General features: G+C 37.0%; 1 protein-coding gene and 1 long non-coding RNA gene across 3 annotated transcripts in view; one reads left to right on the top strand and one right to left on the bottom strand.

Annotated features, from left to right (window-relative positions):
• Nucleotides 1–26,949, top strand: part of COL19A1 (collagen type XIX alpha 1 chain) — a 349,696-nt gene that overhangs the window by 286,913 nt on the left and 35,834 nt on the right. For both annotated transcript variants that reach the window (XM_045057717.1, XM_045057718.1), the window contains exons 32-43: nucleotides 1,299–1,340; nucleotides 4,745–4,849; nucleotides 4,933–4,986; nucleotides 5,450–5,503; nucleotides 11,641–11,694; nucleotides 13,153–13,206; nucleotides 15,399–15,443; nucleotides 17,989–18,039; nucleotides 18,125–18,169; nucleotides 18,603–18,629; nucleotides 21,826–21,879; nucleotides 26,203–26,247. In XM_045057717.1, the coding sequence (XP_044913652.1) occupies nucleotides 1,299–1,340; nucleotides 4,745–4,849; nucleotides 4,933–4,986; nucleotides 5,450–5,503; nucleotides 11,641–11,694; nucleotides 13,153–13,206; nucleotides 15,399–15,443; nucleotides 17,989–18,039; nucleotides 18,125–18,169; nucleotides 18,603–18,629; nucleotides 21,826–21,879; nucleotides 26,203–26,247 (630 nt within the window). The remainder of the gene's footprint in view (nucleotides 1–1,298; nucleotides 1,341–4,744; nucleotides 4,850–4,932; nucleotides 4,987–5,449; nucleotides 5,504–11,640; nucleotides 11,695–13,152; nucleotides 13,207–15,398; nucleotides 15,444–17,988; nucleotides 18,040–18,124; nucleotides 18,170–18,602; nucleotides 18,630–21,825; nucleotides 21,880–26,202; nucleotides 26,248–26,949) is intronic.
• LOC109499727 overlaps nucleotides 17,198–26,949 on the bottom strand; it is a 30,227-nt gene continuing 20,475 nt past the window's right edge. The window contains exons 3-7 of the long non-coding RNA XR_002157195.3: nucleotides 21,259–21,372; nucleotides 20,902–20,952; nucleotides 20,284–20,438; nucleotides 18,332–19,389; nucleotides 17,198–17,404 (exon numbers count right to left, since the gene is read on the bottom strand). This is a non-coding gene — a long non-coding RNA (uncharacterized LOC109499727). The remainder of the gene's footprint in view (nucleotides 17,405–18,331; nucleotides 19,390–20,283; nucleotides 20,439–20,901; nucleotides 20,953–21,258; nucleotides 21,373–26,949) is intronic.

A 26,949-nucleotide genomic window follows, 5' to 3' on the forward strand; every position in this document is an offset into this window, starting at 1 on the left:
ACTTTTGCTGTCCAAACTAATTAGAATGCTCTGTAACTGCTTGGTGATTTTGTTTATCCCCATTATTTTGTAGAGGGGTGAAAATTCAAGCTGCATCAGCATTTTTGTGTGTGTGATGAATACTTATTTCCTAAGGGTATAATTCAGCTCTACAATTTTGCCCCAGGCTGTGCCTTGGCACATAATGTCTCCATCCCATGGAAAATTGAGTTAAAATATATAGCCACAATTTCTATTCTTTCTAATGCCATTGACTAAATGAATTTCATTTTTCTAAATGAAAGTTTTCAGGTAAGTTACCTACAACAGGGTGAATATCCATTGATTCTGTGGCCTTAAAACACTGAAGTGATTAAATTACAAAAACTGGCTTGAGTAGGCTCTTGAAAAATGGGTTTAAGCACTAAATGTGTGTTCCAAAGTTTTATTTCAGGATGAACCTTGCTTTGAGCAACAGTGAAATCCCTTTAAATAGCCTCAGAATTGGCAGTTATAATTTGAGAGGCCATATGGTACATGACATTGTATTAAGAGTTTTATATGATAAAATCCAAATCTGGCCTCTCGGTTCTAAGTCTCCCAAATCCTTCTCCCTCCCACACTGGCTGTGCCGTGAGTGCCTTTATAAGCTACGTGCAGAGGCATATTTTGGCCTTACTTTCACTTCACTGCTGAGTGAATCATGTGTGCATCATCTAGAATTCTTATAAAGTGTTACTTGGGTTTACAGTGCCTCTCTGAAAGGACATTTTAAGACACAAGGCCGGAACACTGCCCAAGTTGCTTCAGTGTCTCTCTTGCATATCACGTAAGCCACCTATTGGCTCTTTTGAACTTCAGTGAGAAAGAACTTTAAGGCAAATTCATTGTGTACTTTTCATATTTGTCAACAGCCTGATAATTTGTTTGGCAGAGTGGTGACTTCCGTTTAATAAATGATTTACCTTTATGTATTATTTAAAACCAAGACTATATTAGTGTTGGCATAAAAGTTGCCATGTCATGAAAATATAAAATAGAGATGCAGAATCAGAACGACAACCTGGGTGTGTTCACATGTTCATAGCACAGGAGTAGTGAATATTTCTCAGATACAGTTATGAGGTCTGCCGGTGTCCTATGAAATATAACGTGAAAGCCAACCATTCTGACAGTGAGCCTCTTAGAAACTCCATGACAAATCTCAACTGACATGACACTTGGAGAAAAAAACATCTGCATTGTATTATATGTTTGTATTGTATCATGTGCACGTATATGTGTGAACACATACTGGGTTTTTTTCTCCTTAACTGCAGATCGCACTTCCTCTCTTGGGAGACATCGGTGTCTTGCTCAAGGTATTCTGTTGCTATGTAAGAAATTATGTATTAACTTTTAGGAAAAATTAGGAAGGAAATCTTTGTCAGAACTGAGTTAATTGCTTAGCCTGAACTAAAATTCAATTTTTAAAAGGCAGAACATCTTTTAGATAGAAAAAGGAACACACATTTTTATGTATCTTGTGCCACTTTTACTAACCCCTCCATTCTCTTCTTCTTTACATCCCTGTCTGTTTGGGTATAAGGGGTGGAGGGGTGAAAGTGGTAGTTCTGAGTTGAGCTACATGGGAGGAACAGTGTCATCAACACCCTTGAGTAGACCATTCTCTCCTCTGGAGGGACAGCTTTCTCTTCATGGGTGTTTACCACCCCTGGCTCACTGCTGTGAAACCTGATCCTTCTCACTGGAGCTACCCTCACCCATCCCAGGTTGAAAACCAGTGCTGCTCAATAAACAGCCAGCTCGCAAGGCTGTGCTTTGATGTCATGGGATTTTACAAAGTGAGCTGCAAAATTCCAAAGCCAACAATTGCCCTAACACCTGTTACTCTGTTAAGTAAAAACTATCTCTACCCATTATTCATCTCATAAGGGATAAATCTTGCTACCATTTTTTTCTTTAATACTACCCTGTATTTTATGTGTAACACAGATGAGAAAGAATGATAATGGGACACTTGTAAGGTTATGTATTTGCATATTTCTTCATGGTATACTAAGACTGAGTGAACCCATATGAAAATCTGTTCCCCTTCACATTATACTCAAGCCTTATGTGTCCTGTCTATATATGAATGGACAATGTATATGTATACACACACACACACACACACACACACACACACTTACGCTATATGTGTATAAATGTGATTTATTTTATACTCCTACCATTTAGCCCAACGGTTTGTACAATGACTTACATAAATTTTATCAAATTACTAAATTTGTTAATTTATTAAATTAAATTAAATATCTATTGAATTAAATTCAAAGACTCAAGAATTCTAGTATAAGTGTTTGCTGGATATTAGTTTTGAGAATATATATATAAACATAGATATAAATATAAAAATATATTAGAGGAGATTTTTAAGACTTTCAGAAGTCAACAGTTTCTTTTAAGTCAAAAGAGAATATTTGGGGGGGGATTTTAGGAAAATCTTATATAAGTTGAGCTAGTTACATGGCAGGCAATACACTGCTTTACTTAAATCGTCTCACTTAATCTTCACAATAATCCTGTAAATTTAGGTTGTGCTAGTATCCCCATTTTATATATTAGAAACTGAAGTTCTAAGTAGCTAAGTAGCTTCCCCAGAGTCACACAGCTAGAAACTGCAACATGAACCCAGGAACACAGGTCCCCAGACATTATCTTAGGTTCTTCACAAGGGCAGTAATGTTGAAAGTGGCAGGATTGTAAGAGTTATACCTAACCATCCCAGAATAGTTAGGATCAAGATGTACATACTTCAGCAGAAATGCATATCCCGACAGAATATGGGGTGGCTCACAGAATAGACAAAAAGACTGTGAGTAGACTCTGACAAGGAGAGCCAGGACTACACAAACACCTCAGAAGTGGACATAATTGATAGTTTCTCCAGGGCAGCATCCCTTTAATGAGTGTGCTCCACCACTTTTCGAGCCCTAACATCATCTCCCTGAGTTTCTGAGTCCCAGGAAAGCTGATTGGTGAGAGGCAGGCAGGATACCTCCACTGACAGTCCCAACACACTGCATCCCATAGAAGAGGAAAGCGTGTTGTTCCCCAAATACAGGGATTTAGATTGGAGATTGGATCTATTAGGTCAACTTAATGTAATTTTAAAATCCGATCCTATTTCCCAACACACGAAGTCTCCCTCTCTGTTCAGAGTCTTTATGTAGCGAATGTGATCATCTGCTTTCTGTTTTCAAAAATACCCTTGATTGAAGTGTAGTAAAAAACTGACATAATTCCAGGCCCAAATGACATCCCTTCAAAGACCTTCCTCTGGGTTAATCTGTGTGTCAGTCCCTCTTTGAGTGAGATTGTACACTGGCTGATAATTGATGCATCTTTATTCTCTCTATACAAAAATCTAAAGACTTTTTTCAAGTTGAGCCACTTACATGGCAGGCAAGTCATTTCCCTTGATTTACCATTCTGGCAATCCAAACCTAAAGAAAATGAGGTCAGGCCTGAGATATTATAAGTGGTGGATCTACAAATATATATGTATTTTTTTAATTCCTCTACCAGTACATCAGCTGTGTGAAAAGATCCTAATGGCAAAATTAGTTTGGGGAGATATCACACACTCTGGCTCCTTGTTATATATACCATCCCTGAGAAGGACCACCATGAAGAGAACTCTTTAATCCAGCTGGTTTTAGGGAAATTGCCTCAGAACCTTTTCAATAGCATACAGAATTAGCCTTCCAAGGAGCATATTTTTGGAAATCAGACTTGTTCTGATATTCACTGAGTCAAAAATATTGAACTCGAATATCCATGAGCTTTCTTGCCAATGGCAAGCTTCAGTTCCCTTTTCACATTTCAAGATTCTTCTCTTTGGTGAAAGGGATAGAAGAAAAGAGGCCTATATTGTCCTACCGTCTGTCAACTGTTAAAATTAAACTATGTCCTCCACTCACTGGTCCTCATTCTGTGCCTTTCCTGTTCATATTCTTATTCTAACAATTTAAAAATAAGCCTTTATAGGGCTTTTCACAAACACTTTTTCTTTACAATGTGATAAGGAGTTTATCTTGTAGGCTCAGACACTTATATTCAAGTCTTTCCACATCAGCTAAAGGTTACAGAGGAGGCAATGGAAAGGTAATTCCACTTAGATTTCCTATCTGCACTTGGATTTGACATAGAAGTCAAGTCCAAGTCACTCAAGTAATTATTTCTCACATGAGTGCTTCCACTGACAAAATGTTGGTAAACTGTGTGTACGGTTCTCCAACTAATTTTGCTCTCAGAAAGAGAAATCCTTTCTTCACAGCTTTTTCTTTCTTTCTCTCTTTTTTAATGATTTATGCAATTGGCTGTATGAACTCTGTAATCTTGTTAGTTTTTCTAAACTTTATTACTGCCTCTCGTTTTAGACATACAGTTACACAGTTGAAACAGTCTGTGTTTTTGACTTATGTGTCTTTTCCTTATATATTTGGAATCTTCCATTTCAGTATCATCATAGACATGCTTTACAAAGGTCACCAATGTCATCAACAGATATAATTGACTAGCTTCATAAGTAGTTTTTACCTCACGAAAAAATAGTCTTTCCAAATTGGATCAATTCTCTGAAAGTAGTGATATATCAGTTGCTCTATCATTCATCTCTGACAGAGGTTCATATCTGATCAGATCTCTCTTTTATAGATTACTTTGCTGAATCTCTCAGTAACCTTATCTCTATACTCATTAGAACTTCTGTGGCAACTGCCAAGCCAGTGTCCCTGGGCTGAAAAGCCACAAAGGAGAAGAAATAGGCGCTGGTGAGCCTGGAAAGTATGATTCTGTCACCCAGAAGGTAAGATGGCAGGCTGAACGTTGATGGGCCCTGTAGGTTACACATAGTACCTTCTCTCATTTCTCTACTGCTCTGTCCTCTAGGGTGATACAGGACCACGGGGTCCCCCAGGAATCCCAGGCAGAGAGGGACCAAAGGTAAGGCAGTTTCTCCTCTGCTTTCTGTGGTACCTCCAATTCAGTGTGAAAAATAAAACCGATTTAAAAAAATTTTTGATGTTTATTTTATTTATTTTTGGGAAAGAGAGCATGAGTGGGGAAGAGGCAGAGAGAGGGAGAGAGAATCCCAAGCAGCGTCCGCATAGAGCCAATGCGAGGCTCAAACTCACAAACCATGAGATCATGACCTGAGCCAAAACCAAGAGGTGGACGCTTAACCAACTGAGCCACCCAGGTGCCCCAACAAAACTCATTCTAAACACACTACTTTTTATGAAAGCTATCTTGGAAAAGTGGTGTAAAAGCCACGTGCAAAGTCATTTATTTGTTTCCTGACTCTGCCCAAATTACATGTCCCAAATGTACTAAGAAGAGATATTTTCATTGTTTTAAAAGATGACAGAATGATTCAGTATACTAGCTGAAGTTCTTGTCTTTTTAGGGAAGCAAAGGAGAGCGGGGCTACCCCGGGATACCTGGAGACAAAGGTGACGAGGTGAGACTCTACTCTGATAATATAGTCCTGCTATCGATTCTCTTTATGTGACTCGGAGGAAGGACAGCAACTCTTCTATAGCTCATGTTTAATGTTAAATCATTAACATTATACAAACAAAGATTAAGGTAGGTTAATAATAATAATAATAATCTTTTGTAAACATTATAAAATAATCTTTTATAAACATTATAAAAATAAAGATTAAGGTAGGTTATTTCAAGTGTCAACACATTTTAAATAATAATACGTTGATGTATTGTCCAGTTGTATGTATTGTCCATTGATGTATTGTATGGTCTAGTTTTTGAGATAAGGAAATTAGAGCACAGAATTGACAGGTCAGTTACTATGTTTTTGTTTTCATGTAGCAGGTAGCAATTCCAGCTCTCTCAAGATAAAAGCAAGGAGAAGGAGGAAGGAGATTTACTGCATAGAATCCCAAGGTAGCTAGTAGAATTGAAGAAATAGTTGAAAAACCAGCCTAGGAAAAAGGGCAGCTCCAGAACTCAGCAGAACTTCCCTGGGACACTGCTGTAACATGATTCAACTTTAGTGACCTTGGTTTGTCTGTGTCTCTGCTCAACTTTTATACTCTTGGGAGGAAAAAAAAAAACTATCAAAAGGATCTGATTCAACTAGTTTAGACCAGCTGCCTACCCCCAGACGAAGGTTCAAAGTCAAATTAGTTTTGAGACGATGGTATAATTTTCTGACTCTAAGCCATGGTGATGCTCAGGATATCATTCTTTTCCTGCATAATTTACCTTAACTCTTAGAAAAACCAATTAGGATGATGAATTGTTGTTAGTTTAAACAGTTTTGATGCTAATAATTCTTAATGAAAGTAAGTAAGCCATCTGGCATATATTAACCTTGATGTTAGTACTGAAAATCATAACGGTATAAAGTAGATCTATTTTTTGAGTCAGAGTTATATTTCACATTACAAATTATCACCATGTGTTATTGTTTTTAATATTGATTCTATTTTAGAAAACTGTGAGAATTGGCTTGCTTTTCTTCAAGTTAAAAATTAAAAAACAAAGAAATACAACATTTATTTTCATCCATAAATAAAGCAGTAAAGGCATTTTATTTTCAAAATAAGAGTTATTGACTTTTGTTTCTTCATGCTTCACAGAAAGTTTCACTAATGTACAAGCCCTATCTCTGATTTTAATAGTCTAACAGCTTAATTTAACTGCCTAGCTCCAAGGAGTAGGCTTTAGAGGAATTGAGAAAGTAATAATAAAAAGATCAGGAAATAATTGGAATTCAGGTTTTTTATAAGTGACTCTAAGTTAAATTTATTAGAAGTTAGTTTTGATTAATTCTACACGATACCTTGCTCTTTTGGTAAACTGAAATCCATCGTTATTATCGTTCCATTATTTTAGTATGTTCTTTATATATATATATATATATATATATATATATATATATATATATATATAGTTTTATGCATTTTAATAGCAAACTTACAGGAAGAGCACAGAAGATAGACAACATTAAAAACATGTACTTGCATGTAGGACAACTCAGAAAAGCACAGGGAATGGATGGAATCTACTCTATGATAAAAATGCTACAAATACCTCCTAGTTGCCGTCAGTAAGAAATGTACTTGTTTTTAAAAAATCCAAATGCTGGCATTGTCCAGAAAAATTTAACAGATTTATTTACAATTGTTATAAAGTTGAACTGCTAAAACGTGTTTACTGAAATATACTGACTTGCATTAATGCTTTATGTCCTTGCGTTTATATTAAAAATTCACACACAAATGAAAATGGAAAAACTGCCAATACCTGATTTCTGTCCCCTATTTTTTTCACTTGCAAGCATATACTTAGGTACCTTTTGACCCCAGAACTACCAGTGACAAGAAGAAGACAATTTCTTTTTTGTAAAGAATGAAATGTTTTCCATCATAGTGGATACTTAAGCGTCTTCTCCAGGTACTAGCGGATGTCTTGTGGCATAACTGTTACAATTTGGCATGGATGGCACACAGGTTGGTGTCTTCAAAGAGACCCAGCAGATAGGCCTCACTTGCTTCCTGCAAAGGACCAGTAGCTGCACTCTGGAAGCACAGAAAGGAAGTTTGTGGATCAGAAGTTCAGTGAACTTCTGATAGCATCTGCTTCTGGGAAGTGCCACAGTACCAGGCCTGTAATGATGAGGTTTCTTCACCCCTTCAGTAGAGGGTGCACTCTGACCAGCAGCTTTTGTAGCCCGTTGCTTCCTGGGTACTTTCCCGCCTGCTGTGGATTTGCAGGCAGTCTGCTTTATAGGAGCCCTGGTCCAGAGACCTCCTTACTTACCTCCCTTCTTTGGCTGGAGCTCGGCAAGCTGGAGGCAGCACTGGCCTTAGTGAGCAACTGCAGCTCAGTGGTAACTGCCTACTGTGTTCTTTCTTAAATATAGTAGACCCCCGATACCTGTGGGAATGTGTTTTAAGACCCCACCCCCGTGGATGCCCAAAACTGCAGATAGTGCCAAACCCTATATATACTATGTTTTTTCCTATATACACATACACGATAAAGTTTAACTTATAAATTAGGCACAGTAGGAGTTTGATGATAATAACAAATATTAGAGCAATTATCACATACTCTAATCAAAGTTATGTGAATGTAGTCTCTCCCTGTCTCTAAATATCTTTTTGTACTCTAATCCTTCTTGTGATGATGTGAAATGACAAAATGCCTATGTGAGGAGATGAAGCAAGGTGAATGACGTAGGCATTCATTGTGACATAGTGTTAGGCTGCTGTTGATCTGACAATAAGTCAGAAGGAGGATCACGTGCATCCAGACAGTGGTTGACCGTGGGTAACTGAAACCATGGAAAGGCAAAGTACTGTGGATCTTATGGATTCTTTAACAGAGAGCACACAAAATTTTGCACAAGGCTTTTGTCATATGGAGAATTCCAGCAAGTTCAGAAGGAGATTCTTTTCAGTTGTGTCTTCACTTCCCATGAATACTAGGAATAAGCCTGAAATATCACACTAGCTCAGTTGAGCCTTTTGGAGGGGCTTTTCCTCCCAGACAGATGGGAAATAAAGAATATTGTCTTGTCTTCTACTTGGACTCAGATACTACCTGAAATTATAATTTATTGATTTATTTAGGTGAATGAAACTTTGACCAAGAATGTGTGCATCCCCAACTGGCCAGCAAACTATGCTATTTTAATATGTACATAACACCTAGTCTTACCAAATCTCAAATGTCTGTTCTGTTAGTGGAAAGATACAGAGGGATACCTCATCTCTTTGAGGACTTCAGTGTAATCTGTTTGGGAACTTAGAGAGAGGAGTTGCCTGTTTGCTCATTGCTCTGAGGAAAGTGACAGTATCCTCTACGTTTTTTTGCAGATGTTCCACAAGTAAAGTGGCAACTTATAAGACACTAATAGAACACGCTCACCTCTCATAGAGTGAATTCTTGCTTGGAATGCAGATTTTCCTACAATATTTCAGGGTAATAATTGATAAATAGGCCATGAAAAATATTGTCTGCCATAAATTGCAGCAATGGAAAAATAAATATTCTTGGTCACAACTAAGCTAGGACTTGCAAAATCAAAATCTCCGTTCAGAGAAGGAACTTAGCTCTAATGACCCTTGAATATCTATGCAATAAATTTTATTTTGGATTTTAGTTTGGCATTATATGCTAAATTGACTCTGCTACTCTTTAATATGTATTTGTCTTCTTTAATGACCATCTTGTCTTCTAAAATTATCTTATTGCCCTTTATGCATCCATAGTAACTTTTACCCTTACTACAAAATTTCAGCTTGTTCAGAGAAAGCTGCTGAGAATGATTTTTTTTTTATTTATGGACTAAGGTTTATTTTAAAGTTTAATGTGGTCATCAAAGGTTAATGAGTCCCAAGCTTATAAATTAAACTACCTAAAGACTCACTCAGCATCTCTAGACTGATTCAGTAATGAGACTAAAAGGAGCAAAAAAAAAAAAAAAAAAAAAAAAAAAAAAAAAAAAAAAAAAGAATACATATGTACACCCATATCTTATACATGTACATATAGAGAGAATTTTATGGAAATGTGGGTATTTTGAGATAAAGCAATTTGTGGTATGGCATTTATAATCTCCAGACATTTAGAGGTGCCATTTCCAAAGGAAATTTGTTTCTGTTCAAATTTTATAAGCCCATAAATAAGTTAAGGGTGGGGAGTGAAAAGAACCAATACAACATGCCAGTGTGTTCCATCCACACATGTCTAAGCATGCATGTGTGCATGTGGGTGTGTGCACGTGCGCGCGCGCACACACACACACACACACACACACACACACACACACACACACAGCATTGCCAGTGAGGATGATATCATCCTGAAGAAAGAATATATCCACATTCTTTAACATAAGCATACATAAGATTTTTCCTGAAAGTCTTATTTCATGAGGAATTTCAGCATGTTCAAGGAGATTCTTTTCAATGTTTCTTCATGTCATATCACATGAAAAAAACCTGAAGTAACAAATGACCCCATTTAGCATTAGATGGACAATCTGGCAGAACTTGGTCATTGATCGCAATGACGCAAAAACCTTGACTCTATAGAACCTTGGTCCTATAGAATCTCATAAATAAATATGCAGTAGTTTTTCCATGGTCAATCTAATATTTATAATGTGTATAAAAATGCATGTTTCATCACAGTTAAAGGTAAAAGAGCTTTGTTATAACAGTGAATGGCTTGGCAATGTAAAAAGATAACTCAGCAAAGAAAATTAAATCCTGAAAGTGTTATCATTCAATCTAGACCTTGATACATCATATGTTTATCTGAAATAACAAAAGGGTATTTAAAAGTACATATTTCTAATTATAGAAGTCACCTGAGTTTTATTATAGAAAATTTGTGAAATACACAAAAGCACTAAAAAAATAAAAGTTATCCCTATGTGTACTGCTCAGGGAGGGCTGTTGGTAATAGTAATAATATGATCTATAATCCCAAAGCTCAGAAGCCTCTGAAAACCTTGGAAATGTTTCTGTAATTTTCAGGAAATTCTTTTGGCAGTCAAATATGACCTGAAATCATATGGAGCTGATCTATTTATCCTACTTGATAAAAATTTCATGTTTTGCTACAGAAATATTTGTGTGTTTATTAGAGGGTGCTGCCGCAGGTGCACTGGGAGTGTTTCATAATATCTAATGTTAGCACTGTGTTATTTTTATTAAAAAATCAGAAAATTCAGAATTCTGAAACAAATATGACACCAAAGTTTCCAGATTAGGTATTTTTGAACCTTCTAGCATTCTCATCTTTTGTGAAATGTCTGGATAACTTTTTAATAATTTAAATGTTACTCTATGTAACATTTTGTAACTTTTATTTTCCTATGTTAGCCAGTAGTTTGATGAAACATGATTTTAATAGTTGCAAAATATTTTATATTATTTTACATAGCTTATTTAACTAATATTTTGTTGTTGACACACTTGGTAAAAGAAAAAAATTAATTACAGAAGCTAACAGTTAACATTACCAGCTCTTCTTCGAATATATAAATATATCAGTATCTGAAACCCTACCCAGTATCATTAGCATTATTCTACAACTCCGAGAAGGAGAAGGAGGGGATATTCATTCACTTTTATGCTTAAGCCATTAAAGGGTTCTAAATTTAAATTCACTGATGAGCCAAATTTCTTCTTATAATGAACTGTTCAGCTAATCTAAATATTATATCATAAAACATATTCCATTTTTCCACTAGCTGAATGAAGCATTAGTGTAATCGTGTATTTCTTTGATGGCATTCTGCCAATCTGAAATGTGTATGGCCATGCTTAGCAGTGCCAGAGTCTCAGTGATGCTATTGTTGATGGGGTGGTTCTGTGAGATCAGAAATGCTCTATGAATCACCAAACACATTAAATTAAGTTTGCTGCAGATTCCATGTCATGGCATTTTAGCTGGCCATCCTTACCCTTTGAAAGCAGGTATTTGTATCTATCATCTATATCACGTTTTCAGCCAACATAGATGTTTAATTTCAATAGTCAAAATATTTGATCAACTAAAATGCCTTGCTTCTAACTATGTAACAGATTTTATGATAGGAACTATTTCTTCTAGGGTCTTCAAGGAATTCCAGGCCTTCCAGGTGCTCCAGGCCCCACTGGACCCCCTGTAAGTATTCACTAAAGCTATTCCATTCACAGTTCCCATCCGCTGGGATGATGCAAGGTGAACTAGATTCCACGTTGCCTTTTGTTCTCTGTGTGTCTATGTAGATTATCCAGCTGTTGCCTAGAAAAATAGCATCCCATGTCTTAAGTTTTCATTTAGTATTACTTAAGGCTGCTCAGGTTCATAGAGATTTGTCATCAGAATTCTATGAGAGTAGAAACAGTCTGTATTTAAGCTAGTCTATTTGAATAGAAGTTATATGTAAAGGAGCATTCTATTTTTTATTCATAATTTTTCATCATTAACCTTTGTAAGAGATATTCAGATGTTTACACCCTTACTTTCTTAAGCACCATAAACTAAGAATATACATTTTTAAAGGGGAAAAGATGGGCCAAAGATTATCAGATTCAATTTATTTTTTGCCTATTTATCCATTAAAATACCATCTACTTTAGATAACACCTTTTTTTCACTGCCCTTCAAACACAACATCGTGGTCTTTGGTTATACTGTTTTCCTAAAAACTGTTCACCTAAACTAAATATTATATAATAAAGCATATTCCATTTTTCCACTAGGTGAATATCTCTTTTCCTTTCTTACTTGCTAAGCCCAACCTGTCACTAATGTGCTGTCGAGTGTAGAGTGGCCTGTTAAAATACAGGACATGCAGTCATATTTGAATTTCATATAAATAAATAACGTTTTTAGCATAAGTTGGTCCCAAATGTTGTATTTTTATTTGCTAAATCTAGCAACCCTACTCAAGTCTCAACTTCTCCAGCAATTCATTTGAGTTCCCATGCAAATTGTATTTCCCACATGAGTAGGCATGTGATCATGTTTCTTTGTGTTGTAAAGCATAGGTTCGCCATAATTAAAATCTTATCATTTATGCCTTCACCACAGTTGTATAGAACAAACCTGGTTTTAAATTTTACATTAAAATTAAAAGTTAAGAGAAGAGCTGTGAAAAGAACCATGGTTATTTTCACTATCCATTCTCAAAGAAGAATTAAAATTAAATTATATTTTCCATTGGTAGGATGCAGATCGCATAACTTAATATGCACGTTGTTAATTCTACCGCATCTTCAAGTATTTAAAATGTTGATCGCTACCAAAATTATAGCTCGTTTAGGAAGGCATAATGTTATGTAAATTGCCATTTAAACAGCAAGGCTAAATTCTTAAATGTATCAAAAGGTTCCAATTAAGGTCATTAAATGTGGTTGGCCAAGGTGAAAAAGCAACCACAAATACAAATTTTACCCTTGCAAGGGCTTATCAACAGGATACAGCTGCTGTATCAGCCTGAAGACATATAAGCTTATAGGACTGATTTAATTAGGATCAAATGACCTTCAAAACATATCAGTTTTAGCAACCAACTTCCAATGCCTTTTGGCCATTTAGTTGTTTTTTGTGTAACAAACTTGGTTTTGTGTTTTACAGGGCTTGTTAGGAAGAACTGGACATCCTGGCCCCATGGGAATAAAGGGTGACAAGGTACAGAGGAAATGCCTCACTTACTCTCTCAACTGGGGCTTGGGGGATGGCAAGGTGAGACCATTCACAGAGAGATCTGTAAAATCAAGCAAAGCCTGAAAGTAGGAATAATGTCAGGGAATAGTTACTCTGGTAGGGGGCTTGAAAGGACATACACACAAAAATTGGTCTGAATACAGGTTCCTAGGGAAAAAGAATGAATAGAACACTGGTGTCATATAGTAAAAGTCCAAGCTGGATTCAGGGTCCTGGCATCTAGCTATGTACGAGGATGGAGTGGGGGAAGCCTTCTGAAGAGGTGCAGGTAAGATGGTTTGTATCAGGAACTCCAGCCACAGGTACCAAGGCTTCAGACAGCTCCCTGAGAAAATCTGGAAGTTCTGTCCTTTGAGAGTCATAGGGGAAATTCACTAAGGAATTAGGACACTTGTTTTCTGGGGCGTCCAGTTGATTGGACAGATGGGTTGCTATGGTCAGAGGAGTCTCAGGCAGAAAGACCACAGGGCTTCATATGTTTACCCGCTTTAGGTCTAAATCGGCTCCACACTGTAAGTCCAGACACAGCCAGCCAACAAGTGAAATAAGATTAGGTACTCAGGGGAGTAAGAATCAAGAATCCACGTAAGCTACTCAGGTGGCTTCTACCCTGAAATGACCAAAATGGGGCATAGTGGCATCAAGAAGCAAAGGAATTAAAAAAAAAAATTTGAAAGGAGCCATGTGTTTATTTTAGATAGTCTCTGCACATTTTTTTCTGATAGTCTTCCCAAGAAGCTTGCCCAACCCCACCAGCCTTTTTTCTCTGTTCTCTATGGAAATTATTCAGAGATTTGCCTTTTGAAGTTAATGGGAATTCCACACTGAGATGAGCTTTGGGGCACAATCAAGGATGAAAATACGACTTTTAATTGTGCCAGGAAAAAGGAGTCTTTTCAACAGGCACATATTTTTCCTTGTTTGTTGTGCTTTCATAGTTCATGAGAACTATGACATAATTCCCTGGAGGACACTGCTAGCAGTCACCAGCAGATGACATGTCTTAGAGAGCTAGCCACCATCAAAGCAGTTTGGGGAAAGATACAGTATACTCGTTGTCACTCATTCTCAGGCAGATACATTGCAATAAAAACTTTACAGTTTATTTTCATTGATAAAGATACAAATAGTTTTTATGACACTTTTTTTGTTACTGGAAGAAAGTGGGGAGATTGGAATGAAATCTTTCATCAAATTCATGGATATGAACTGAAATCCCTCAAAATTTGGGGGCATTATAGGCAGGAATTTTACTGTCTCTGGATTCTTTTTTAATTAACCGTTTCTTGCCATTCCCATGACATTAAGGGACTTAAAGATTTTATGAGGCTATTATTCTAAAAGAAAAGCACAGTTACAGGAAGAACTGGTTAAAGGCATCAAAGGGACCATAATATCTTTGCTTAATATGGATCCGTAAGCATTGTATGTTTTATAAAAATAGAAGTGAAATCCATTTTTCAGGTTTCAGCTTGAATTCATTTTTCACAATTCCATTTTTAGTCTTCTTCTCCTGTAAGCAGAATGTCTGAGGCTGTTTAAACTTTAAAGAACATTTTCCTTAAACAATGTTGTACCACAGTCACTTCTGTTCAACGGGATGTGCCTGACTTGGTTGTAAAGTCGAATATTACCTTAGGGAGTGAAAGAAGTTTCTCCTCCCGCAAGACACAACACAGGGTGTGATTTTCTACTTTAGTCAGATTATATGGATGGGCCTCTGGTTCCCCAAAGATGAAGGTGGTAGAGATGAGGCTGAAACTGAGGGGCTGACCCTGGAAGGCATATCCCCAAGCCTGTCCCTGCTTGGAAGTATGCTACTCTGCACCCCGACAAGGACAGAATTTCCCCAGCTACACTTAAAGTCTAGGGCAGGATCACCCAGGCAGCCTAGCTCCATCTAAAAATAAGCTTGATCCCTGAGGCCCACACACTGGCAATCCGAACGGGTATGGGAAAAGGCATTCACCTTTCCTGTGGTCTGGGAATGTATTTTCCCAGGTGAAAGAAAAGGCCAAGCTGAATAAGACTTTGCAAGGCTGAAACAAAATCATATTGATTTTAGAATACAGCTCTCTGAACAAGCACAATCTGGTTCATAAACTTGGTGTAAAAATGTGTAAACCATTGATTTTTGGTCTCTATATCCCTTGCAGGGCAGTGAGGGACCCCCTGGGAGACCCGGACCACCTGGACCACCTGTGAGTTACTTCAGGTTTAAAACTTAAATTCATATATGTTAGTAACTCAGAGGTCAGACTACATTTAGGTATTCTCAAGGACAAAAGTTGTCTGATACATATGTGTGTGTGTGTATATACATATATACATATATATCAACTTTTATATATGTATGTGTGTATATATATTATATATATACATATGTGTGTGTATATATATGTGTGTATATATATGTGTGTATACACACACACACACACACACATAGATATATAAATGATAGCCAATGAAGCTTTGGGGAGACCTGATTTTTCCCCTTTAGTGCAGCCCTAATATGCAGTGCTCAGATTTGCATACTACGGGCATCCCTACTCTGGACTCTGGAGACCTGAGTGTGTGGCCTGACTCTCCACTTCCTACCTGAGAGACCCTGGGAGAGTCATTTAACCTCAATGAGCCTCATACAGAAAAAAAAGGGGCTTTAAAAAGAGCTCCCTTCTGGCTATGTGAGTTGGTACAGAATTTGGTGTTATGCTATATGTGTTCATTATCATCCACGATGTCTGAGATGCAGAGAAATTCTATTTATATAGCACATAGCAAATAAAATGTACAAAAGCCATCAATGTTTTCATGCCTGCGATTGAGACAGATGTGCACTTTGTCAGAGAGACTGTGGAGAGGAGAGGTACCACTCTCCGTAGCAAGTCTGCCCTCATGTGGGGCCACGCTTAAATCACAGCAGAGCTTTGGTCCAGGCCAAATGTTCTTTTCCACCCTACCTCACAGGAATATTTTAAGAAACCAAACTCACCTAAGAAGGGACAGAATTCATCTTTCTGAAGGCAAGAAAGATATGTTATTAGGCTGCATGCAGTCACACACTTTATGCACATAAATAAGATTTGCACTCTGTTTTCTTAACTCTGTTCATTTTGTTCACTTGCCTTTTCCCTTGACAAAGAAGCAAGGTACAAAGCATTTGGGGCTCAAATCCTAAAATTCACTCCCTCTCCTGTGGACATAACAATCAAAATTAGCATGAGTTCACAAAAGGGACCTATATTTTACATGGGGTTAGGAAATCTTCTTCCCCCTGAATTCTTCAAAACTATTCACTGTTCAAGTGAATAGTCTCTTATGAGAGACTCTTATGAGAAACCTTCTCTGGAAATCTCAGACAAAAATATCTTTCATCTGACAAGGACTCAGCACACTAAAATACAGTAGACATTCAACAATTGTCAAATGAGTGAGGAAATAATAAAGGAATAAATGAATGGAACATTTTTCCTTCCATCACTAGTGTGTTGAAGATGTATGCAAATCCCATTCACTGAACACCATTGGCCACCATCACCCAAAAACAATGAAATGATGGCTTCTTCAGTTTTGTAATTGAAATGTGGAAATCACAAAAGGGAAAAATGCAGGTTGTTGATTCTTTGGGAAATTTTTAAAAGAAGGATAAAAGGCCCCAGTTAAATTTTTATATGCAAATTTTGCCTGAATGCCAAAATGTATGAATTTTTAAAATGTATTTATTATTTGAAAGAGGGAAAGAGAGAATCCCAAGCAGGCTCCAAGCTGTGAATGTGGAGCCCAACTCCGGGCTCGATCTCATGACTGTGAGATCATGACCTGAGCCAAAACCAAGAGCCAGATGCTCAACCAACTGAGCCACCTAGGCGCCCCCAAACTGTATGATTTTTTAGATTCTCAATTTAGTTATCTTTCTGTTAGTTACCAGGGGGCTTTCTATTCACAGGTCAGATTTATTAGGAAGTTCTCATTCCCTTTTGTTCTACAGAATATATTTTTGTAGAAACATCCACAAAGGGTTGTGAGTAACATCATTTCCCCCATTTACTTTAATTTTCTACTTATGAAGAGACCGTAGAAAAAAATTACTTTTCAGTAGCCAAATTGCTCCCTGTTCACATCTTCATCAGCACGACCGTGTTATAGCCTGCAGGTCACCGGGCTGTAAACAGTGAGCATAAATTGGCAATTCAGAAACTGAATTTTAATGAGCAAATAGTATTTTCCTCTGAATGCATTAGCGTCTTATCTGTCAGACCCAAACATTAATCACACCCTCACTGAAAGTCTCTCTGTGCTCCAGGTACAGCTCACATTCCTTTCCATTCCCCACACACCGCCCCCCACCACACACACACATTTTCTTTTGAAAAGCCAACAATAGAAACTTGGTTTTATTATACTTGTAGCATTAAACTCCCTTTCTAAAGTAAAATCAGAGAACTATCATTTGGTAAAAAGATAAAAGATAGGGGCGCCTGGGTGGCGCAGTCGGTTAAGCGTCCGACTTCAGCCAGGTCACGATCTCGCGGTCCGTGAGTTCGAGCCCCGCGTCAGGCTCTGGGCTGATGGCTCGGAGCCTGGAGCCTGTTTCCGAATCTGTGTCTCCCTCTCTCTCTGCCCCTCGCCCGTTCATGCTCTGTCTCTCTCTGTCCCAAAAATAAATAAACGTCGAAAAAAAAATTAAAAAAAAAAAAGACTATTAAGTTAAAAAAGAATAATTCTTTATCTCATCGCTTTCCTAAGGGTGTACCATTCAATGAAGGAAATGGAATGAGCAGCTTATATAAAATCCAGGTATTTACTTTTGTAATTATGTAAAATTATTTTCCAGTGATGAGTTGCTGTAAATTGTTCTCACCGTGTTCTTTCTTTTTTGAAGGGAGGTGTGAATGTTCCCAGTTTTCCGGGCCCCCCTGGCCCCCCTGTGAGTACAGCTGTTAATTACCAAGTATACTTTAGCTGAATAGCCACAATAAGTAAACGAACAACTCCTAAGTTCACTGAAAAAAATACGTTACAAATATAACCAAAATCTTATGCAGTAGGAAATACATGATAACCAATTTAATAAATAGAGCAAACATACACAGCCTAAATCACAAAAAACAGCATTCTGCATGGTGGTGTCACTTTCTGGATTGTACATCTAAGAACAAAATCGGTGTCCAAGCAGTCACACTCGTGGGGGTTCCATCAAGTTATGTTTCTTCATCTTATTCTTCAAATCCAAACCGTAGCAAAATAAAACCTGCAGATATTTCCTGTGTATAAAACAAATTGTATTAAAATGCTCTACATTCTATAATTTTGCTTTTCCATCATTATTTTCAAAGTGACTTCCCATGTTTTTCTTGTAGGGCCCAAAAGGAGACCCTGGCCCAGTGGTATGTATGTTCCCATGCTTTGTGTCATTTAAAAAATAAGTCTTTATTAAAGTTTGAACAAAGAGCATCCGGAAAAGATGGCCTGTCTTCTCAGATGTTCATCAGTTAACATGTTGGAAGCAGGAGGCAGGAAACCAAGGAAATACCAGCAATGTGTTCATTTTTAAGATGCTTTGGTCTTGATGCCACTGCCTTTGGCATTTGTCTCTTTTATTAGGATACTTTCAGAATCGCCCTGTGATGGAGGAAGGCACGAATGCAGTTCCTAATAAATGGAGCACTTTTTTCTGCTAGCATTATTTTGATGGTTAACTCAGTGTTAGGTAGATTGTGGAAGAGAAATACTTACTGGAAAGGAATTCCTTAATATGTACCCAGCTTCTCCCTACCCCTCCCCCCAAAAAGAAAGGGACTGTGTGTTTGCTTTGAATGTCTTAGGCAGTTATTCTGTAGGAAATGCAGTATGCTGTCATAAACCTGCTTATTAGGTGCATCAGGAGGTTAACACTCAGCACGGGAAGAAGAGATCATGTCCCCAGCTACCCAGAGGGTAACAGTTGTTCTCAAGCATCCTTCTCAGCCATGGAGCATCATTCTGAAGGTTCTGCCAAATTTATTAGATTCCCTTTATTCCTTGGTAGTTTTTCCTGTCATGTTCTTCTCAAGCATATGTCCTTGAATATGTTCTCTCATATTGCACTTGTGTTAACATTTTAACCTTGATTTATACAGTATGCCTGAAAGTCAGATACGCCTGAAACTGAAATAAAGTTTTCAAATTATTTTCCATTGTCATGTGAAAAAAATTAAGTCCCTTTCATTACAATACAGTTTAGTAAAACTAGATGAGTAAATTTTAAAGACCACAAGAAGCATACAAGGTAATCTTTGCATATCTAAATATATTTTCAAAGGACATGCATTGAAGCACATATATTTTGTTATTGGCCAATATATATTAGGAGCCAGTTTTACCTCTGAAAGCATAATTTCAATTTAGATAGTACCAGTTTCTGAACCCCAATAATGTAATTTAGAAGTTTCCTTTGTTTTCTTATTCATGTAGCCCCCCTTTTATCTGTTAACAATTTTTATGCTTTCACCAATCATATCCTCCACTCTAACTTCAAATTTCTTTTATCTTGTTGATAAAAGTTTCTTCCTGGTCTTTCCCTCTCATACTGACTCACAGCCCCTCTGAATCATGTAGAGGCACCTAGACTTCACACTGACTTTTCTGGAATATTCTTTCAAGTTTTTCATTAATAATTGCATATCAAGGTCATAGCATATTTTTAAAAGTATTATAATAAAGAATAAGTTATAATTCACTTGGATTGGAAAACAGGTAGCAACAAAAATATACACAGATTTGAGTAGACTTTGAAGGAATTAAGCTTCAAATTTCTTAGCTACAACAAAAGATAAAGGATAAAAACTGACTGAAGGATGTTCCTTGCTTTTAGAGATGTGATTTAAGTGGGTGAAGCAAAAAAAAGAAATCTGGAATATAATGAAACAAACACTGTGTAAACCCTCAGGTTTATCTTACATATACCCTTGAAATGATTCTTTGGGCCCTCTGTCACCACTACCATGCACCTCCCCTCATTTCACACCAGTTGTCCCCTACAGAGAAATAATACTTTCTTACCATAAAAATAAGCCAGGAATGGTAGAATTATAGGTCAGAGTAGAAAATGAAAAAGTCACTTGGCAGTGGGGGCGGGGGGAGAGATTTACTCTTCGGCATCCTTCGTTTGCCATGATGGTAAATGTACACCACTGTTTCTAATCTTCTCAGTAAACCTTTATAGAAAAAAACTACCCTTAATTGAATTTATCTTCTGAGGTTCCCCATTTAATTCCTTTGGTATTTAATTTATAAGCAGCTTCAATTAAATATTTAATTATTAAGCACTTTCAAATAAATATTGATTGATTGGGTGACCACCTTCCTCTGTCCTAAGGACTGTTGAGAATGTAAACAAAGAGAATCAAAAAGCTCATTTCCTTTGTCAATAACCCAGGACCTCTTTTACAGAGCTTTATGCAGAATAGAATCTGAACATCTTTTTTTTTTTTTTGTCTGATTGACAGGTTACATATTAGTGGACCTTTAAAAAGATTTCTAAGGCATGAGAAGTATCAAGTCATCTGCCTGTTCATTAAGTATTCTGTAATAAGGACAGTATCATAAATAATAATGGAAGTTGGAGCCTTTGTCATATTTTGAAGCAGAGTAGAATTATGCATGCAAAAATATACTTACAGAGAATGAAAGCTCCTTTTCTATGTGATTATGTTGAAAGCATCCAGTGTCCTAAGAAAATATTTGCAGTTAACATTAATTCATTAACAAGGATGTATCAAACAACTACCTACTTCATCTCTCTTAATTTAAAAGCCTTAATGTTTATTTGCTCAAAGTTAGCAGTGTCCTTCACCTAACTTTTCTTTTTCTTTTTCAATATATGAAATTTATTGTCAAATTGGTTTCCATACAACACCCAGTGCTCATCCCAAAAGTAACTTTTCTAAATATATTCCTTGAGAACCTGCAGTCTCCAGTTGGCCTGGGACCATCCACTAGAATATGTAAAAGATTTGTTTTAATGGAAATGCTTACCTATCTTCTCCCAGTGACCCATGAGCTTGAGCTATAACTTTTAGAATCACCGGAGATGCTGCTTCTGGGCCACCCTCTGAAGCATTCACAATTCATGTCCTGCCGTGGAGAATACTGAAAGATGGTCAACTTTACTATCAGACCTTCATCTTCCTCTGCTCTTAAGGAGTTTAGCCATATTCTCTGGTCATCTAGCATCCCTGGGTACCTCACAAATAGGCAAACTTCATTAAAGCCCAGCCTTTCCTTTAATTCTTATTGAAATTGCACATTATCACTGACTAGAGGGATTCGTTCTAATTAGATTCTTAATCAGAATAAAAATAATTAATCAGAAATTATATTCATACTTCTCCAGGGACTAGCTTAATCCTCAAACTGTTTACAAACACCAAATGCAAGAATGCAGATGTTTGAAAATAGAGCATACAGATTACTTGCTAAATTGCTAATCCGTGTTTGAGGGGATACTTTTTTGGCAAACAAAAAAATCTTTGTGTTTGAAACCAATGCTTAAAAAACTTTATTGGTCATTGTTTCTGAATTTCCTATGTTCACATTTAACAGGGAGAACCTGGTGCAATGGGGTTGCCAGGACTAGAAGGATTTCCAGGTATAAAGGTAAGTACAGGGGTTAAAAATGTCACAGATTCAGCATTCAAAAATGTTTATTGAGCACCTCCTGTTGGACCAGGAACTGTTTTAGGTTTAGATACCTAAGAATACAAAACAGACAAAAATCTCTGCCTTCGAGGAACTTACTTTTTAGGAAGGGGATACAGAAACTAAAATAAACATAAATAAATAATAAATGTTAGTAAGTACTGTGGAAAGAAGGAGAAAGAAGAACCGGTTAAGGGGGCTCACGTGTGCTAAAGGAGAGGGGTCTGTAAATAGGAGTCTGAGAAAGCAGGATCTGAGCAAAGACTTGAAAGCATGAGGGAGAGATAGCCAAGTCCCCTCAACCCTGAAAGAAGAATCTAGTGTATAGCATGGTGATGATAGGTAGTAATACTTTACCATCTACTTGAAATTTGCTAAGTGTTCGTACCACTACGTGAGGTGATAGAGATGTTAACTAGCTTAATTTTGGTGAATATTTTACAGTGTATGAATACATCAAATCATTAAGCTGCATACCATAAATGTATACAATTTTGTGAAACAGTAAATAGCAGGTCTAAATGCCCTGAGACGTGAGCATTGCTGATACACCAAAGGAGACCAGGGGAATGAGGGAAAGAGAGAGTGGTAGATGAGGTCAGAGAGGTAGGGGTAGAAATAAGGTGTAGCCCAGCCATGTGGTCACACAAGGCAATACTACGCAAAATGTAGCCAGAGAGGACCAGTGCCAGTCTGCAAATTCTGTTATAGATCCTGTGGCAAGGTAAGTATAGATTGAGAATAAGTATTTAAAAACTTGTCTAGCAATTTAACTTTGCTGTGATATTCAAACATGTTATCAGTAAACTCACCTTGGTTCAAGATGTATTAGAACATAGAGGCACCTGGGTGGCTCAGTCAGTTCAGGGTGATAGGCCTGCAGGTGGAAAGCGAGAGTGGAAGCAGGCAAGCCTATTAGAAGACTATTCCCATAGTACAGGTTGGCTCAGATCAAAGTAGAAATGGTGGAGATAGTGAGGAGTGGCTAGAATCTGGATATACTGGGAAAGTAGAATCAAATAAGAGGAGTCAAGGACGACTCCCAAGTTTTTTGACCTGAGAAACTGGCATGATGGGGAAGTCATCACCTGAAATGAGGAATAGGCAGAGGCTGTGTAGACAGGGTGAGGATGATCAGTATAATTTTGGACATGAGGTCAAATTTGGCAGTATCTATTAGAGAGAAAAATAGAAGTAGTGAGTAGGCAACACAATATGAAGGCATGAAGTTTGAAAAAGGAGTCAGTGGAGCATGCTGGGATATCTATATGCTTGGAACAACCAAGTTTAAAACCAGAAGACTTGACAAGATCACCAGGGGAATGACAGTAGATTTCATAAAAGAGGAAAGGACCAAGGATGAGCCCTGAGGCCTCCAACATAAAGGGATCAGGAAGAAAAGGAAGAATGACCAAGGGAAACTGAGATGAAATGACCAGGAGGTAGGAGGAAAACTAGGTGTCCTGAAAGCCAAGTGAAGATAATGTATCAAGGTAAAGGAAGTGATCACTTGTCTCAAACACTGCAAATAGGTCAAGTATGATGGGGATGGGGTCAAGTAGGATGGCCAAGTATTAACCATTGGATTTATCAATATAGAGGTTTAGCAATAATAATTATTACTTCATTATTTTGGTAGGAGCAACTGTTGGATTTGAATAGATTTAAGAGAGAATAAGAAAAAAGAATTAGAGAAAGCAAATACAGTATAAACAATGATCAAGGAGTTTTGCTGTAAAGGAAAGCAAAGAAATGGGCTGGGGGCTGCTGGGGGAAGTAGGTTAAGGTTTTATAAAATGGATTTTAGGAATGGACCATAGAAATATCATAATAGTCATATGCTAAAGGAATAATCCAGTAGAAAGGGTCAGGGGAGTGATGATATAGGAGGAGAGCAGAGAATTTCTGGAATGACATTCTCAAATAGCTAAAATAAAATGGGAACTAATATATAAATAGAAGGTTTGGCTTCAGAGAGGAAATGAATAGTTGATCTATGGTAACAGGTGGAAAAAAGAGTATAGAGATACAGATGCTGATACATTGGAAGAAGAATTGGTTGGGGTCTGTAGAGTTCTTTTCTGATTGATTAAATTTTCTAAGAGATGGAGGAAAAAGTTCATCATCTGAGAGTGAAGTTGAGTGAGGGTTGGAGATTTAAGGAGAGGGTCTTCTAAGAGAAAAGGAGAGTCCAGGGACCACAGAGTATGATGAGTCGGCAGCCCTAGGCCCTCCACCCTCCCCACTGAGGTTCATGGTCATAAACTGAAGTGAGATTAGTCAGGGAGATCTCATCCAGCATGTACACTAGGGTAAAGACATAGATTTAAACAAGTTTCCGGTTTTGACAGGTGAGTACTAGAAGCAAGAATGGGGCAAGAGAGTCAGTCGTGTACAAAGGGAGTGATTATAGCAAGTGACCATAGAATTTAAACTAAATAATTAAGAGAGAGAGGCCATCTAGTGAGTTGATGAATAATGAAAAATCTGTTCAATGGATTCGCAGTCTTGGTGGCATCAAAAGTTTGGGAGTCCAAGGTACTCAAGAGACTAGTTAAAACTATGGTGGTCCAATATCATAATTTATGAAATTGACATTATGGAGGGGTTACAGTTATTCTTACTGACAAAGCCTCAAATACAACAATGGAAATAAGAGGGAAGATGGTTAGAGGAGTGGTTCAAAGAACTGCTAGACCTCACTGTTGGGAGAACCATATTATCCAAGAGGAGGCCCCTTAATGTTAACCTTTTCAGATATACAAAAGTTTCCATTGAATGAAAAGTTCCAATTTATTCATTTCATGGGTAAAAATCCCATTGCTTAAAAGGAGCAGAGTGAATCTGACAAGAATTACCTGTTCATACTGTTTACCTACTATTCTATTAGTTCTTTTTCTATTTGACTATAGCTATGCTTTATATATTAAAGATATTACTTCTATCTCATATGTTAGGGTTTATATCCTAGTCAATCTGGCCTTTCATTTTCATGTTTAATCTCATTGTATATGTAAATATGACTTTTATGTAGTCAAATAGCAAATGATTTCCCTTTGTGGTTTCTTGTTTTGCTTTTATGCATTGAGTTCCTTTTATTTTTATTCTCAACCAAAATCAGGTAGTCACTTAGCATTTTCTTCTAGTTTTCTTGTACTTCATATTATTTTGTTATTTACTCAATCTATATGGGATTTATATGGAGTATAACATAAGGAGAGGAATTAAACTTTTTTCAAGGAAACTATTCAATTATTAGCACTATTTGTTGAATAATACATCTCCTTTACTAAAATCCTGGTATGGATGTTGGCCTATTTCTGAGGTTATGTAACATTTTTATATTGCATTGATATACTGCTTAATCTTATGCCAATATTCCATTATTTTAATTGTTAAAGCTTTATTATATGTTTAAATATTGGTATTGCTAATCTCCTTATTCTTCTTTTAATTTTTTTCTTTTATCTTTTCATTTATTCATTATCCCAAGTGAACTTTAATATCATCTGATCTAGCTGCAATTTCATAAGAATTGCATTAAATTTATAAATTAGTTTGGGTAGCAATGACACCTTTACAACATTGTCTTGCCCTCCAAGAACAAAACATATCTCTCCATTTAATCAAGTCTTCTTTTATGTTCCCGAGTGAAGTTATGAAGTTTTTTAATGTAAGTTCTGCTCAACAAAAATTGCCATTTTATTATCCCATATATAATCATTAGTACTTTTAGCATCGTCAGCTTTATCTGAAATACCACATTGCCTTTGGAAAAAGAGCTGAGTCACTCCACTGTTCAGAGCAATTCAGGAGATCTTCTAATGGCCTAATGAGAGAACTACAAAATTTCTTGTTCTAAATATTTTTATTCTAACCGTACATCCAATAAGGCAGGTGTGGGGAAAACTTTTTAGAAGACATTCAATGTGCTCTCTGTTTTAAATATTGATAATGGATTACTTTTGAATATGTGGAATAAAAATACTGTCTTGACTAATTTTAGCTGTATGTGTGGAGTCCTATTAAAAATAGGTAATAGAAATAACCTAAATGCTTATTTTCATTAAGATTCGTATTTGCTTTAGTTTTATGGAGGGGAACAAGTTTTAACAAATTCAGTTAGCTGCTCATTTTATTTTCCCATCTGATGATATTGATAATGCTTATCAATACCAAAGAAAAGCTTTACCAAATCCAAATGATTATTTGAGCACTAATTTTATAGGTAAAGATTCTATCGATATCATTATAAGTAGCAATTTTTTTTAATCCCAACAGGGAGATCGGGGCCCAGCAGGTCCCCCAGGAATAGCCGGAATATCGGTGAGTCCAGAGTATCTCATGTTATTTTCACAGGGAAGAAGTTCCATCTCCACAGCAAATCTATAGCTAGGGAGCCAAATGGCTGAGGAGCACATGGTACCTCCTACCTAATCTCCTACTGATCTCCTACCTAATCGTGATATCTCCTGCCTAATCTCCATTAGGTTCTGGAAACATCCAGTTAAAAAAATAAAACCCCATTCATCCCTGTCCATCCTCAAGAATGCTCCTTTCCTTTTTGCATTTTTCTTATTTTTTGTCTTTTTCTTTTTCCTTCCCAACTCATGTAAACGGTGGGGAAGGCAATGCCCAGTTACTGGTGCCAATATGTTAGTACACAAAACCAGATTTGGGGAGCTTGTTTTGTTTCTGTGTTCTTGTCTCATTTAAGGTTTCTTGGCCCTGAAAAGGCAAAGTTCTTGTGCTCAGGCATGTACTTCAAGTTCTTGGTATTAAGCTACAATCTGCTTGAGTTTTCCCTAGGCCTGGTGTTATTAACAGATCTTTACTGCTGCTAATGTTTCCTCGTAAACTAGCCCTTCCAGCCTCTCAATCATTTTTGTTGCTCTCTGGTGTCAAATGTTTTAATCTCATCAAGGTCTTTTCAAATGAATAGGAAGTACTCCAGGAAAGGTTGAAAGCATTTCTCTGAGCCCTAGGGATCGCTCTGATCTTCATTCATGATGCTCTAATTAAAATTTT

Source organism: Felis catus, chromosome B2, assembly GCF_018350175.1.
Source record: "Felis catus isolate Fca126 chromosome B2, F.catus_Fca126_mat1.0, whole genome shotgun sequence".
Taxonomy (NCBI): Eukaryota; Metazoa; Chordata; class Mammalia; order Carnivora; family Felidae; genus Felis; species Felis catus.